The sequence below is a fragment of the Taudactylus pleione genome, unplaced genomic scaffold, assembly GCF_031769625.1.
Source record: "Taudactylus pleione unplaced genomic scaffold, aTauple2 ptg000306l, whole genome shotgun sequence".
In the NCBI taxonomy this organism is placed as follows: Eukaryota; Metazoa; Chordata; class Amphibia; order Anura; family Myobatrachidae; genus Taudactylus; species Taudactylus pleione.
In genome coordinates, this window is record NW_028284707.1 from 3,710,856 (window position 1) to 3,727,428 (window position 16,573).

Genomic DNA, 16,573 nt, shown 5'->3' on the forward strand with positions numbered 1-16,573 from the left:
AGATGCATCCCCTGTCATACTTGGGGGCGTGCCCGGCACTTACGGACACTCCGGGCAGCCCCCAAGCGCTGCAGACAGTGAGAATAGATGCCGAGCGCATGCGCCCGGCGTCTATTCTCCGGCGGTGACCGGGTCACTGCACATTTCCCGCGGGTGGAGACGGCACCCAAGGCTGTGAGGGCAGGGCGCTTTTTGCCCTCCAGAAGGAGGGCAGGGCGCAGCGCCCCGCTAAAACAGCCTAGCGGGAACGCTAAGCAAGCACTTTATACATCCAATTATTATATTTTTTTTTTTAATAAAACAAAAACGCTGACTGTCAGATAGATAATTATGTTATCTCCCAGTCAGAAGAGAACAGAGATCATACCATTGGTATACATAGTGGCACATGTAGGGATGTTTAAGGGCTTGACAAATAGGACTGTACAAGTGTGTGCTAGTACACTGCAGCTCAAGTCCTGGCAAACAGCCCCTCTCGGCGCGCCAGGTCCCGGACAACGAAGCTGTGCCAATCGTTTTTCTCGCTCAAAATTATTTGCATAAATAAAACAACTGGAAGCGACAAAACTACTTTGCTAGACTGCAGTAATCAATTTAATGCGCGGCATTTTTACATCTGTGTGCAAACAGGGCGCCTATGCAAAGCGATACAACTAGGACACCTCAGATAAAAAAATAAAATGTTGGCAAAAGCGAATTCATCATGGACGAAGTCGCGGGCAACAGCTAGTTAATAAAAGTTGCGCACACATCTGAATGTGTGTAGCTATTGCGTTTGTCAGGACAAAGTATACATGAGACAAAGTTTATGCTATAACTTCTAACAAACTGGCTGTTACTAATACTCCCTCCCTCTCACCTCACACTCTGCAGTGGTCCAGAGGCGGGGAGTGCTGGTCGGGCCGGCCCTGGTTGCAGTAGACGCTTGGAGATTATGTCATCTTCAAGCGCCACTGAAGTCGGCCAATCGGAGAGCATGCAGCTCGATCCAGGTCATCGCGACCCGGAATGCGCCATTTACACTGTAGTGTGACACGGGAACGACCCGTCACCAACCCTGCAAGCTACCTGAGTTGGATACCTGGGTCCCTGGACCTGGGGTGGATCATTTACACTGACAAAAATCCTGGGTTGATGCGCGTTCATGTGCATCAAACCGGGATCTTTAAGTTGGTGTAAAAGGGGTATTAGTAGTACAAAAGACCATAACAAATATACACGTTCAAAAATTATCTGTCTGTTGAGCAGTGCATAACAAAACAAAACAAAAATTGTGGCCTATACTGTGCCAATCTGTGTAACGCAGATACTGGCACCATCTCTAAAAATAAAAAGTAAATGCAGATAAATGATTTTATTTTTTCCTCAAAAAAAATAAAATAAATTATAATATTTCAGATTTGCAGGCTATTTTAAAATAAACGGTTGTACTAGATGCAGTTTAAAAACGACGGGGAGTCACTCATCACAGTATATAGGTGAGCTGATCGCATCTCTAGAACGGGAATATGAAGCTCATTGTCTGAGCAAGTTGTCAAAGTGGAAGTTTTTAGTTGGAGAAAGATAAGATAGCTGTAGGTATGTGGGTTCAGAGGAAAAAGAGAAGTGCCGCAGGCGTGGCGATGAGTTTCGTTACTGCCGAGTTGCAAATTCATGTTTCAGGGAGGAGGTTTACTTGGAGCATTTAGTTGTAATCCCCACTTGTAGGACAAAAAACAAAAAAGTGTGTTTCAAAAAGCCGAGATTGTGGAAAGAGAAGCAAATGGATGTGGGTGGATTTAGAGCAATCTTATTTATTACAGCAGCTCAGTAACTCTCCCAGCATTATTTTAGGTAATAAAAATACTTTGTATAAATCCACCGATCGGCAGGTTTGTAGAGGCATTGCCAGAGATCACACCAAGCACAACTATGGCATGCAATGTTTAACATCAAAATTGTATTGTTTCTTTTTGTCCTGCCATCAGGAACACTTCTCCTTTCCGCTGTACGTTATGCCTGGTAAGTATCTCTTCAGCAGAAACGGTTTGAACCAGACACCCGTCAATAATACGCACTAATAAAAATACTAAGACGTATGATAAACCACATTCATAAAACTACTACTTCTTCACAAAATGCAAAGTAAAAGTTCAACAAAGTTTAACTCCCATAACATTTAAAAAATGCAAACATATTTTAGTAACCATTTCTCTCTAAAGAATATATTTATCAAGGAAAATTAGTATGTGTAATACGTTAATGACATTCCACTGTAGTTTGGTTACAAAGGATGTTACCTCAAAACTATTAAGCACCTCCCACATCTTTATAACAATGCACTAATGAGATCTGGTACAAAGCTAAGACCTTACAAGACAGCGATGTGTTAAGAGGATGTGACATCACTGGCCCTGACCATGTGACATCACTGGCCCTGACCATGTGACACCACTGGCCCTGACCATGTGACACCACTGGCCCTGACCATGTGACACCACTGGCCCTGACCATGTGACACCACTGGCCCTTCCAGGTGCTTGTATCTATCAACCTGCAGTGCATCTCTGCAGAGCAAGGGTGCAACCTATCAGTCCATCACTGTCTCTTCTGTTAAGAAGGATCTGCCTTCTAACTGGACAACGGGCAGCAGAGGTGTAGGAGACATTTCTACAATTGAGTAAACTGTCATTCCCATGTATTATATTCAGCCTATTATATATTTATTTATTTATTAATAACAAACAGTGGTCTTAAGTATTTTATAAACTGCTCTCCTGCTATATACCTACATGTCACATCGAAAACAGGATTTTGGTACTTACTGATAAATCCCTTTCTCCACAGGGAACACTAAAGGCTTCATGACAGTGGGGGTATAGGTGTGTCCTAACCGGAAGCTGGCACTTCAAATTTAGAAAGTGTGACTAGCTCCTCCCCCTCTATACCCCCTTACAAGCCAGTCTTCGGAAACTGTGCCCGACCAGAGCTGGAAAGACAAACTGCAGAGGAGGAGGAGAAGCAAGTACAGTGAATGACAAACACCACATAACATGTGTAAAAAGGTTCTAAAAACAGTAGAACAAAGAAAAACAACCAGTCATAATGTAGGATGACAACCAACCATGGCAGTAAGGAACAGCGCCGGTTGGGCGTCCAGTGTCCCTTGTGAAATCTGAGAAAGGGATTTAATCGGTAAGTACCAAAATCCTGTTTTCTCCTTCATCCACTAGGGGACGTCCCAGAGCTCCCATCCCAGGTGGGAGAGCGCTGAGAACCCTGCAAAACAGCACGGCCATATTGCGAGGAAGAGGCCGCGAACGTATCAAAACGATAAAACCGGACAAAGGTATGTCGGCCCGACCAAGTGGGCGCTAAACAAAGTTGAGCCATGGAAACCCCGCGGGCAGCCGCCCAGGAGGGACCCACCGAGCGTGTGGAATGCGCTGTGATGTAGGCTGGAGGTTCTTTGGAGGAGGCCACATAGGCCTGCCTGACGGTCAGACGGATCCATCTTGCAATAGTCTGCTTGTAAGCTGGCCAAACAGGACGAGCGACATCATACTGAACGAACAGGGAACCTCGTTTTCCATAGAGATGCTGTCCTATCCACGTAGATCCTGAGAACTAACGACGTCCAGGGAACTGGAAACTGGTGAGTCCTCTGGAAGAACCAGCACCACAATAGGCTGGTTTATGTGGAATGCACGTACGGAGGACAAAAAAGAGCTCTGAGCTCCGACACTCGCCTGGCTGAAGCCAGGGCTAGGAGAAGTACCACCATCCACGAGAGGTACTTAAAATCAACTGTCTGTAACGGTTCAAACACCGAAGTCTGCAAGAAGGATAGGACGAGATCCAAATCCCACGGAGCCGTGGGAGGGACAAAGGGTGGTTGGAAACAGTTAGCCCCCTGCAAAAAAGTCTGAACTTCCGGGAGTAATACCAATTTCTTCTGGAAAAAAAATGGATAGTGCTGAAACCTGAACCTTCAGGGAACCAAGATGGAGGCCCGCTGAGAATCCTTCCTGTAGAAAAAGGAGGAGCCTGGACACCTTGCACGTTGTAGGAGGCGATCCCCGCCGTTCACACCAGATCACAGAAGCCTTCCAGATACGGTGGTAATGTCTGGAAGTAACTTCCTTCCGGGCCCGGAGCATAGTGGGGATCACAGTAGGTGGTATGCCCTTTCGCCTTAAGATTGCCCTTTCAACAGCCACACCGTCAAACGTAGCCGCCTTAAGTCTGGATAGACAAAAGGACCCTGCTGCAGTAGATCCTCTTGCAGCGGTAAAGGCCACGGATTGTCTATCAGCAGTAGACGCAGGTTGGAATACCAAGCTCTGCGGGGCCAATCTGAAGCCACTAACAGAACCCTGGCTTTTTCCCTCTTGATGCGTTGCAGAAGCTGAGGCAGAAGAGAAATTGGCAGAAACAGATAGACAAATCAGAACCGCCAAGGTGTTGTGAGTGCGTCCCCTGCCACGGCCTCTGGGTCACTTGTCCGAGAGCAGAGTTGATGAGGTTGACTTGTGGAAGGCCCCACCTCTGAACGAGTTGTTGAAACGCCTGGGGATGGAGCGCCCACTCCCCTGGATGAACGTCCTGGCGACCGAGGTAGCCGGCCTCTCAATTGTCCACGCCTGGAATAAATATTGCCGATATTGCCACGGCGAATTCCTCCGCCCAGAGTAGAATGCGGCTACCTCCTTCATTGCTGATTGACTTCTGGTGCCGTCTTGTCGGTATATGTACGCCACCGCGTGTTGTCCGACTGGACTCGGACAGCTTGACCCCGCAACAGGTGATGCACTAGTTGAAGAGAAAATAAACAAACTGCCCATAATTCGAGGATGTTTATGGTCAGTCTCGCATCCTGTGGAGTCCAGTGGCCCTGGAAGTGGTTCTCCAGAGTCACTGCCCCCCACCCTCTCAGACTTGCGTCTGTGGTGATGAGAACCCAATCCCACACTCCGATCCTCTTGCCCATCAACAGGTGAGTTGAATTCAGCCACCAGAGAAGAGATATCTAAGTTCTGGGGGCCAGCTTCACTCATTGGTGACGGAATAGATGGGATCACGACCACTGGAGGTCCAGTTGAAAAGGCCAGTAGTCGTACGCACAGGTGCAAAGATACTCGTCGATGTTGTAAGATCAGCCGTACCATCTCCTGAATGGAAGTTGCCTTTTACTGAGGAAGGAAGACCTTCTGATTTACCGTGTCCAGAATCATCCCCAGAAATTGAAGCCTCTGTGTTGGCTGCAGATTGGACTTGGGTAAGTTCAGGATCCACCCGTGTCATATGAGGAGCCTGTGAGTCACCAGTATGTTTTGTAATAATTGGTTCCTGGAAGGAGCTTCTAGGAGGAGGTGGTCCAGGTAAGGGACAATCGTGACTCCTTGAGTCCGAAGGAGAGCCATCATCACCGCCATTACCTTGGTGAATACCCTGGGAACCGAAGATAGGCCGATGGGTAAGGCCTAGAATTGAAAATGTGAGTCCTGAATTGTGAAACTTAGGAACGCTAGGTGAAGCGGCCAGATGGGAATGTGTAGGTGGTAGGCATCTTTTATGTCCAAAGATACCAGAAACTCGTTTTCCTCGAGCCCCGCAATGACAGATTGAAGTGACTCCATCGTGAACTTAAAAACTCTGGAGGTAGGGATTGAGATCCTTCAGGTTCAGAATCGGTCCAACTGATCCATCCGGCTTTGGAACCACAAACAAGCTGGAGTAGAACCCTTGTTTTAATTGATGTGTGGAGACCTGATCCAACACTCGAGCATTCAGAAGTTTGTCTACAGCTTCTTGAATCACGACCCATCTGTCGTTGGAAACTGGCAAACCTGTGGTGAAAAACTGAGGTGGTGGTTGGATTTGGAAATCAAGTTTGTACCCCTGAGTGATGAGGTCCCGAACCCAAGCGTCCGGACAAGATTGAGCCCACATTGCCCTGAAATCTCGAAGAAGAACTCCCCACCCTGGGGTCCCCCAGGTGAGAGGGAAACCAGTCATGCACTGGGTTTGGTGGAGGGCTTATTGTCCTGGTGTGTAGAGGTTGCTGCGGCTCTACCCCTACCTCTGGAACAATGAGAAGTGGTAGGTCCTCCTCTGGAATGACCTGTAACATTTCCTGAGGCACGAATGGACGGTCCTGAATAAGGCTTACGGGAAGCCGGAGCAGCTGAGGGGAGAGAAGTAGATTTACCACCCGTAGCCTGGGAGATCCACTTGTTCAGTTCGGGTCTGAACAGGACGTCACCAGTGTATGGAGGTGCTTCCACTGTCGCAGCCAAAGAGCTCTGCGGGACGATATTGCTAGAGCGGAAGACCTAGAAGTGAGATTACATACCTCTTTTGAAGCCTCGCCATGATAAGCAGCCGAATCCCCAATCTGTTCTGCTAAAGGAATAAAATCTTCAGCTGGGAGTCCCGTCCGTAATTGTGGGATAGTTGTTTAGCCCAGGCTTCAATCGCCTTATCGACCCAGCAGCCCACTAGCGCAGGGCGAAGAATCACGCCCGCTACTATGTAAATGGACTTTAGGAATTCGGAAGACTCTTTTAAGGAAATGGCCCCTGGTACTGGCAGAACCGTCATTTTGGACAGACGAGACACTGAGGGATCTACAGAGAGTGGAGTCAAAAGTCGACGGGGTACAAGGAATTTTTTATCCAGGTGTTTCCATTCAGTAGTAAGGATAGAATCCAGCTCTTCAGATGCTGGAAAGGAGGCAGCCTGTCTTTGCTTTTTACTAAAGATAGACGGCAAAGCAGAACCCTGGTCCTCTTCCTCCACGTTTAATACCCGTTTTGCTAAAATCAGAGCATCTATCCCCCGGGACAAAGATTCCGGTTCCTCCGGGACCTGTTCTTCTCCAGAATCATGAAACCCGCCTTCCTCTAGTGGGGGCATATCCTCATCCTCAGAGTCATGACTGTATGACTGAGGGTAACAGCCTCTTCTTGGGAACCTGTGGTGAAGTCCCTGCGGAGAGGGCGCGGGACGTGGTCATGGCTTTTGTGAGCCCATCCACTGACTTAGCTAAGGAACGAGCCCAGGCTGGTTCAGGGGGAGAGAGGGTAGAACTCAGATCTGGAAACCTCTCTATCCTTACGAGAGACCTCCAGTTCTGCAGACAGGTATGACATAACAGAAGAGAATTGCGCCGCCCAAAATGGCGGTTCCTGCTTCTGGGGTGATCCTTGAGCCTGCTACTCTGAATTACAGTTGTCACACAACAGGGAGCTAGTCCCTTTGTAATCTTTCTGCGCATTTTGTGCAAGAAAAGGTTTTCTGAGAAGCTTTAGATCCTCTTCCAGCCATGGTACCCAACACTGACATACAAACAATACAGTAGTGTAGTGGACTGTGTAAGAGTAGACTGAGAAATATAGCAGGAGATAAGGGCAGGGAGGGAGGAGAGCCACACCCGCCCAAACAGCGCTGTTAGCAGAGCCAAGAGCGCTATGCATAAACCACACCAGTATTATTACACTGTGCTCCTATAAAGCCTAACCCCACTGGTCACTCACAAATCCTGGGGAGGCTGTCTCAGTCTCAGCACTGTGAAAATGATCAGAGCAGCCCGGCAGCAACAGAACTGTAATGGGCATCAGCTGTGCTTATGGAAGCGGTGGGGCAGCTGGGAGCAAGAAGCAGACCTCAGCTATAGGATCCGCCCTCAATCAGCCCCCCTTCCCACCCCCCACGCACGCTATGGTGCCAGCTTTAAACTGTATTTGGTGCCCGTGGATTACAGCAGCCTAGCAAACATCGTGGAGCCGGGATAATACTCACAATAACTTCCGAGGCTGCCGGTGAGGCTAATTGGGACCGCGACGTGCCCCGCTGCATGCAGCACGTCCTGGTCTACCCCGGAAACAGTGGTATCCGTAGCCGTGAACCCATGCGCGAGCCGCAAGCAGCTGCGATAGGGTCCCCCCAGCAGCTCCATCCTCACAGACAGGCTGGGGCAACCAGCTGCCTGTCATGTTCTCAATGCTTGAATAGCATTTTCTGTAATAACCTGTTAAACTAAACTATGCCCTGAGGAGAAGCCCAAAGTATGACCAGCTCCCTTGGGCACAAGGAGAAATAGAAATTACAAACTATCCTTACCAAATGTAACTTCTCCTTTTCCGGTTTTGTCGAAGAGCTGGAAGGCCACCATGAACAATGCATCTGGAGCACATAGGACGGACTCGAACGCTACAAACTCTTGGAAAGAAATTAACCTGAAAAATAAAATATAAAAAAAAAAAGCTTAGTACAGCTTAAGGCAGCTTTTTTTTTGCACCGCACAATAAAGCAAAGCCAAGTTGCACGCAATTCTGAACGCGAAGGGAACTTGCATTTTCTAGTGAACTGCGAAAGTTCCAGTCAATGCATACTCCACTTACAGTACTACAATTATGGGCAATTCAGAGTTGCACGTAAAGGAAGCGTAGGACGGTTGCGAGTGGAGGGAAGGGCCAGACCACGAGATGGGTTCTTGCACGTAGTCCATTGTACAGTAGGGGCGTGCTTACTAAGTTGAGCGCTGATCAGAGTAAGCGATCGTTCACGCAAATGGACAGCAGCAGGCAGAGATTTTGTACACAGTGGTCCGCTTTAATAGGCGTGCTAGTCTTGCGTTTACGGGTCTCTCGGAATCGCAGCGGATTTATTCTTCAGCTGCATAAGCTTTTTCGGAGCGGAAGATGCGGCTGTTTTATGCGAGACTCAGAATCTAAATACACTGTCATACCCTAGCATTCAATTTGAGCACAGAGCCCAAACATCTACTGTAGATCTGTGCAATGTGGTGTCACACAAAAGCAGATCAGCGTGTGGCTTGGGGCACATTAGCTTCCAGCCAAGATAAATATGGACAAACTTCTTGATCCATGACATTCAGAGCAGGTTCCAAACTTCTCTTTACTCTCCTTTAAAATAGAGATAGAAGCCACAATCTGTCAACTCCAAATCCTCCAGTGACATGTTTTCTGGATTTCTTTATTTATGTACAGGTTAATCCAATTTGGCTACATCAATAATTATCCCACGTTTCCACAGAGAAATCCTGAAAACATGACCTGCTGGCAGTATTTGAGGATTGGACTTGACACCCACTGGTGTATGGTGTACAGCAGGGGGAGTCAACCTCGGTCCTCGAGAGCTACTAACAGTTCACGTTTTCCAGACCACCTAGCTGGTGCACAAGTGTATTCATTATTCACTAACATTTGACAATGACCCACAGTTAGACCTAATTATTTCACTTGTGATTCTGTGAGGAGACCTGGAAAACATGCACTGTTGGTAGCTCTCGAGGATCAGGGTTGGCTACCCCTGCTGTACAGTATGTGCTGGGACAAAAAAAAATGTTTGACACTCTCAAATGAGAATGCCATGGCAGGTTATATCTACCTTATTCATTGAAGACAAGAGAGCAATTTTCTACAGCACTGTAAATATTCACATAGGGAGGGGACAAGATTTCCAAACAAAGACCGTATCAGAGAAGTGCAGCACTGTCTGCGCTATAATATACATGTGTTACACAATGCATCACTAATACTCATTATATCCAGCTCCGCTGAGTTATACGTGCCAAAGCAAATACGGTGTCCAGCACGATTTTTCTATTACCTAACAGTAAGGTGACTTTTGCTATGAAGAACACAGTATAGGACAATTGAATTTTAAAACATACATTGATATTGCAGAGAAAAAGAGACAGAGGTTCCAAAAGAGACAGTGCAAAATTCAACGTGTCTGATATCCACCCAAATGCTAATTAAAGGATATTAAATGATCCTTTAAACCATCATGCTAAATAACTTTTTGTTAAAGCTAACAATCTTATTTTAACAACACACACTATGGTAGGCTAAAAGATGTATGTTGGTATTTACCAGTTCATTTTTATTTTTTCAGGCTGCTATTAATGATTTATAGTTTGGAATACCATGGTAACCACAGCCGCACAACACACACGAGGAGAGGATTTTTAACACCCCTCTGAGGTCTGTTAGCACTGTGACATCACCTTCTCCTCCCTCTTGCCATCACATGACATGGGGAGAGCTAATGCCCAAAACTCTCCCATCTGGTGTCAATTAAAAGCAGGGGACCCCTCATTTAATGTAGTAGTTCTAGTTTAAAAAAAAACAATGATAGGCCTTCATTGGGCTACCATATAATTCCTATACTATGTAAGCATTTAACAAAGAGGGCAAAAATTACCAAAAAAATAAACAAATTTGCTAAATTTTTGATGAAAACCAACCTATAAAATCCTGATTTTTGCGATTTTGGAAAGGTGGATTTGTGTTGTAGCAAGAGTCACAAGGTATTTATTTATGGTGTTTATGAAATACATACAAATGTACAGTATTTCAAAAAAACACTTCTGGTCATGTTGGGTAGATCTGGACTTCTAGGGATTCAAGTTCGCATTACTCCTGCGGGCTATTTACCCCAGTCCGCATACCCTGTGGGTCCTGTTCTCTAACCCCTTGTGTTCCAGCAGTTGGGGAGCTACCTGTGGAACATAGTCCTGCAGTCCTGGGTGTGGCGCGCCCTTTGCAAGTGTCGTTCCACTGCTCGTTGCCTGACCCAGAGGCTTTCCTGCACAGAGATCCAGACGCCGTACACCCGAATGACTCCTCTCCCCTGGTGCTCCAGCGGCCCTGCTGCCCCTGGTCTTGGTTTCGGCTTTTCTCTCCGGGGCCGCTGACCTCCTTCACTACCCTAGGTCTTCCCCCAGCGCTGGCCGCACGCAGGTGCTACTGAAAGTAGGCAGAGTCATAGAAGCTGCCTCTGCTCTCCGGTGAACGGAGAGACCTGGCGTCTTCACCACTCCTGTCTGGCCCTTCTGCTCCTGCAGCACTCTGTACTCTGGACTGCTAGACGAACTGCAGGTCTATTAACAGAGACCCCTTTCCCCTGCAACTGTCTCTGCTCCACTGCACCTACAGTATTGAGGGGAGAAGACACTAGTGCTGCAGCTGAAGCCTCTCCAATCTTCACTTGTCTGCTACCTTCGGGACAATGCCCCAGCTTCTCAGCTGCCCCATGCACCCTTACCTGGATATCAGGGTACATGGGTCACCAAGTGGACGGACAAGGTAGCAGGAGATGCTGACTCCTCCCATACTTGGTGGATAAGGTGGCCAAGAAAACGTCAACTTCCCACCAGTGTCTGGACTTTGTAACAGTGCCCATCTCTCTCTTGCATTTGCCTCACTCTTTCCTGCTGCAATTCTTTATCTACTATTGAGTCTCGCAGGCCTGGCTGGCTCCATGACGGAGCATCTGAGAGTTACTCCGGTATAGGTGCAGAGAGATGCATTCTCCCACTTCACACAAGTTCTGCTGGGACATTGACTTCTCTCCTGATTAGATATGCTCTGGCCGGGACAGTTTTCTGTGATGACCCATCATGTTTGCTAATTTGCCAAGCCTACTGAGAATATTTACTGTCCGCTCCTGGTCTATGCTCTTCTACATCCTCCGGTTCACTTACGGGGGGGGGAAGGACAAAAAAAACATAAATCAAAGTCAGAATCGGTGGGAGAAGGTGTCCCTCATCCTGATGTGCGACAATTTCTAAAAATATCCATCTCCAGGCTGTAAGTCGATATTCCATCACCTTCCTCCCTGGCACCATCTTCCTCCCACGATACAATGTCCAGAGAGGAGTAGAGGGCCCGGCTGCCCATCTTTCACCCACTCTTTCGACAGGAGATTAGCAAAATTCTCTTCTATATCAAGTCGCTGGCAATTAAACATGATTTCCAGACTCTGGAAAGTAAACTTCAAAACTACCATATGTCAGGAGGTGGATTCTATCCAATTGGACATGGCACAGATCACGAATCGTACTGTCACTTTGGCGGAACATAAAGAGGCTTCTGAAGACATTCTCAACCAATTTAGGGATGTTGTGTCCTACCAATCGACGGAAATACGCTCTTTAAATTCTCAAATGGATGAGCTGGATAGCTGTGGGCACAGCAACAATATTTGTGTCCGGATGACATTTCCCAATCCAGCTTAATAAATGTCCTCATTAAGATCTTCAGGAGATTTATTTTATCCTAGCAATGAAATCATGTTTCACAGGGCACATAGAGCTCTCCGTCCCAGAGGTCTACCAATGTATAAACCTTGTGATGTTGTCGCCTTCATTATTACATCCAAAAGGAAGTTATCCTGAGAAAGACCTGTCCGCTTGATGGAATTGACTTTAATGGTGATAAAATACAAATATTTCCTGATCGGGCATGGTACACCTTACAACAACGAAGGGCCCTAAAGCCTCTTACAGACGACCTTCCGCAACCATGTTTTGAAGTATCATTGGGATTTCCGTTTACCCTGCAAGTTCCTGGTAATGGCAATGTTATATCAATACATTTTGGGTAGATTTTATATGTCATATTAGAAGTAGCAAAGACCAATTGCGTGTTCTGAAATTCGTGCGATTGATGATGGAATGGGACGAGCGCAAGCAGCAAAAAACAGGCTCTGCAATGGATTAGAAGTGAAGAACAAAATAAATAAAGTCTTTTATGTGGGATTGCTGCATTAGGGTTACTGACATATAGTTACCGCTCTGTAGATAAAGCTGATTCAGGCACTACGGGAGATTAATGAAAACTGGTGCACAGGCAACTGTGCACAAAAGGATGCTGCAACAGCGGTACCAGAATTTGGCTTATATCTTCTAAACGGTACTATCATGCTTAGGACCCGATTGGTGGCCCTTCGTTACAGAATCTTTTGTGCATGAACAGCGTTGCAGTTCCCATAAAATTCCTGCCTGGCCTGTTCTAGATGTCCTCAGTACGTGAGCATCTATTGTCAAGACAAGTTAATGAAGAGATTAAAAGGGTCAAATCTATTACAGGATGAATTTTCCAAAGTCATAAACAGCTGATGATCCGATCATATACAGAAGTAATAAAATTTAATACTCAAAAGAGTTTTCTGCATTTTGTACATATTTAAAAGTAGCATTTGTTATGCAAGGGCCTTGCATCTGATTATTCATAAATACATTGTGTTCTACACAGAATGCTTGTGCAATCATTTGGGTCTTCTCTGGAGAAACTATTAGGCAGATAATGTATTCCTGGCCTGTCTGGCATCTTACACTGGAACACCTGTTTTTTGCACATGAAAAGGCTTCGTTTTTAAGTAGTATGTTGAAGTTCATATTTAAATTTTATTTAATGACACCTAATGATGTGCAATCAGGGGGTTAGGCTAATCCTGAAAGGGAGTGCGTTGCCAAGGAAACTGCCCTCTATGGGGCACCGGGCTGAGAAGGCGGGCCGTGTGCTTCACATTACGTTGGCTTCTTTAGACATAAAGAACTACACAATGTAATTGACTGTTAAAATTGATGCTCGGTTACTTTATTGTGTGGGTCATAATTTAAGTAAATGAATAACGTCACCGTTATGAGGGAGTAAACCTGTTGTGATTTACTTGCAAGCAGGCCTACTTAAGGCGAGCCTGAAATACAAGAAGATGAAAATAGCTGGTTTAATTCACTTGTAAAATTGGGTTAATTTAAATGCAGCTGCTGCAGCAGACCCTCCAGTTGTCCCTTTAGTGATCTGATTAAAACCGCACATTAATATACGTTATTTTATTTGATAATGCTCTGCAGCCTTTGCAATCGTTCACTGTTTTTTTTTTTTTTTTCTTCTTTGCTCGTCGGCTGTGTTTCTGTTTAAATGCTAAGAGCGCCATACATGCCGACCATTCACCAGCATTCGTGTAGAAGTCAAAAGTCACATACATCATCTAAGTGATTGCTGCCCGTCTGCAGTCTTTAGTACATATTTTAACGCAATCATATATTTTGGGCTTTTTGGAAGGGGGGTTATTATCTTTGATGTTTTTTTTTTTCCCCATGATGTTTTGGATCCAAGGCTTAACAATAGCAACATGTTTATCCCAGGGGGTTCTTCAAATCTTTTACTGTCCACGACTGCATGGCGATTATTGCATGTAGCTGTCCACGTTTGAATCATCTTCTTTTAAATGGCCAATGAATCATATAGATCCTGTTGAATACAAGATACCTGCGGTTTGCATGTGTATGCAACATACATATGGAATCGGTCATATTCAGGCTATAATGTTCTGGAGACAATATGAGCAATAGCGCCCCCAATGGGTCAAAGCTTGGAGGGACTACACACTAAATTTCTCTATTTGTATCGTGTGCGCAGACATAACTGTGCGCAAACAGGGTCCAATTCTGAGTCGCACGAATAGCGAACGCAACTTCGGACAGCCGCTGCTGAAAGCACGCTACAGAATGCTGTACGTCTGAGTTGTACACATCTTTGGGATCACAAATGTCAGCCTTGGTAAATAGATACCAATGTAACCACCCCGGAAAACTCAACAGTAGATGAAGGACATGGGGGCAAATGTCTCAAGCCTTGGAGAGATAAAGTACCAACCAATCAGCTCCTGTCATTTTTCAAACAGTCCATAAAGTGACAGGAGCCGTTTGGTTGGTATTTGATCTATCCCCATTTTAATCTCTGTCCAAGTCTTGAAACACTCCTCCCCTAGACCCATATAATTTTAAATGAGGTTATTACCGGCTTCTCAAATGTGGAGCCCACTTGCATTGTGCATTACGTGACATAGAAGAAAAACGGTGGTGCTTCAACTGGGCTCTTTGATTGCTGTTTGCAGCAGGAAAACTCATAGCACATAGAGAAAACCTTCATGTACAAATTTTTATACAAGTAGCTTTTTTTTTTTTTTTATATTTCAGTAGATGACTTATATGGAAGAGCTTTATAAATGGTGTTTGTATGCCTCAAATCAAGTAACACAGATTGCCTGGGCTGTTTGAAATTGATAAATCGTGTTTGGTTGAAAAACATAAAACTCACACTAGGCTGTCAGGTGAAACTATTGTGCGATTCTAACGGTTTGAAAGATTGTGAATGACAGAGTTGCGATGTCTCCAGGGATTATTATTGAAAACAGAGAACGACACAATATAAAAATGGTCTGTCACTTTTGAAAAGTAGTAATATCAAATTATTCATTTAGATTGTTTATGCATTATAGGGAATAACACACCAACTAATGTAGACAAAAACGGATAGGAGAAAAGATCCAGAATTTGTAACATGCATGTTCATACGGTTATGTCTTTTAAGGTGTGTGCCGACACTTGGAGGAGGAAGACATTTTGGGGGCTGAACAAATATATTCATGAAATAGCAGTCTATCCAGCCACTGAGACCTGGGGCAAAAGGGCCGAGTGACATCACCCGAGGCAGGAGGGCCGACTGACATCACCCGAGGCAGGAGGGCTTAGTCAACTATGAATGAGTTAGCCGGTTACTTATCTATAGTAATTTCATAGGCTAAACCTTAGCACATTGGTAGAGACGGCATAAGGATCATACATCCATACTAATGAACAGATGGTTTGTTTAAATGTATGTGTGAAGAATGGATCTTTGTACAAATATAACCAAAATTGGCAAGTGTCTAATGCCCCCTTTGAAATACAGGCAGGGCATCGGTGTATGGTTAAATAAGGTCATAAGCTCTATATAAATTGAGACTAATCTATCTGAATGGTGCCACCCATCCCACCATGCACATAGGCCCTCACAAGTTTTCTTGGCCTCAAACAGCCGCCAAGTACGATATTGTGTATTACAGCAGCATTGCGAGTGTCCGTTCATGCGCAATCGTGGCCGTGACACTTCTGCAACTTAAATACTTGTTAGCAAAAATAAAATGACCGATAAACCTTAACCTGGGGAATGGGACCAATTTATTTTTCCTATACAGTAGCCTCCCCCTCCCTTTTAGCAGCCTAGCATAAGCCTAGGTGAAGTTTTAATCTCTGCCATTAAAATCAATCAAATGTTACTTTTTACACAATCTTATGCATTTCGAGGGGTAAACAAAAGAAAAAACATTGATGTATTGGCTCATCTTGGCAATGCCAACTGTTCTCTGCTCGTATTCTCTTCCATAGTTTAATCGCCTGCAGTTCATGCATGGTGATGAGGCTGCTGCATAGTGCAAATGAAGATCACTCCCCTTAGAAAATCCCTTTTGTAGCAGAGGACATAGGAAACAATGAGACATAAAACGAGCAGTCGGCTATGTTAGGTTACATTTTTGACATTGCACCACTAAAAAAAAAAAAAAATACCACGAAGCCTACAGCCTTACCAAGAGGCACAACGTAACCCTGACCACATAACATGAAATGTAAACTATGCGTACAGAAATAAAAAGTGACAAATGTCAATTTCTACACCAGACGCCCCCACTTCTAGAGTTCAATAAAAGTTGTTTATTAGACGCAATTATTCTGGAGACAGACAGATTCTATCTATCTGGTTTAATAATCCACGACAAACCTAAACTATTAAATTAGAAGAATTATGGAACCAAGGAAGAATGTTCTCCGAGATCTTCTGTGTCCCAGCGCGGTCATCATGAAATGCTTAAATACAGCAGTAATGAAAACCCAATGGAACATGTGATATGTATTTGATGCCTCAGTATAAATAGGGGACTGCACCTTCACAAAGTG

The 16,573-nt window shown here is 45.2% G+C and overlaps 1 protein-coding gene across 1 annotated transcript in view; it reads right to left on the bottom strand.

The window, feature by feature from the left end:
- The window catches only part of SLC25A13 (solute carrier family 25 member 13), a 124,107-nt gene that overhangs the window by 73,223 nt on the left and 34,311 nt on the right, over nucleotides 1-16,573 (bottom strand). The window contains exon 4 of the mRNA XM_088442243.1: nucleotides 8,104-8,219. Within this exon, the coding sequence (XP_088298369.1) occupies nucleotides 8,104-8,219 (116 nt within the window). The remainder of the gene's footprint in view (nucleotides 1-8,103; nucleotides 8,220-16,573) is intronic.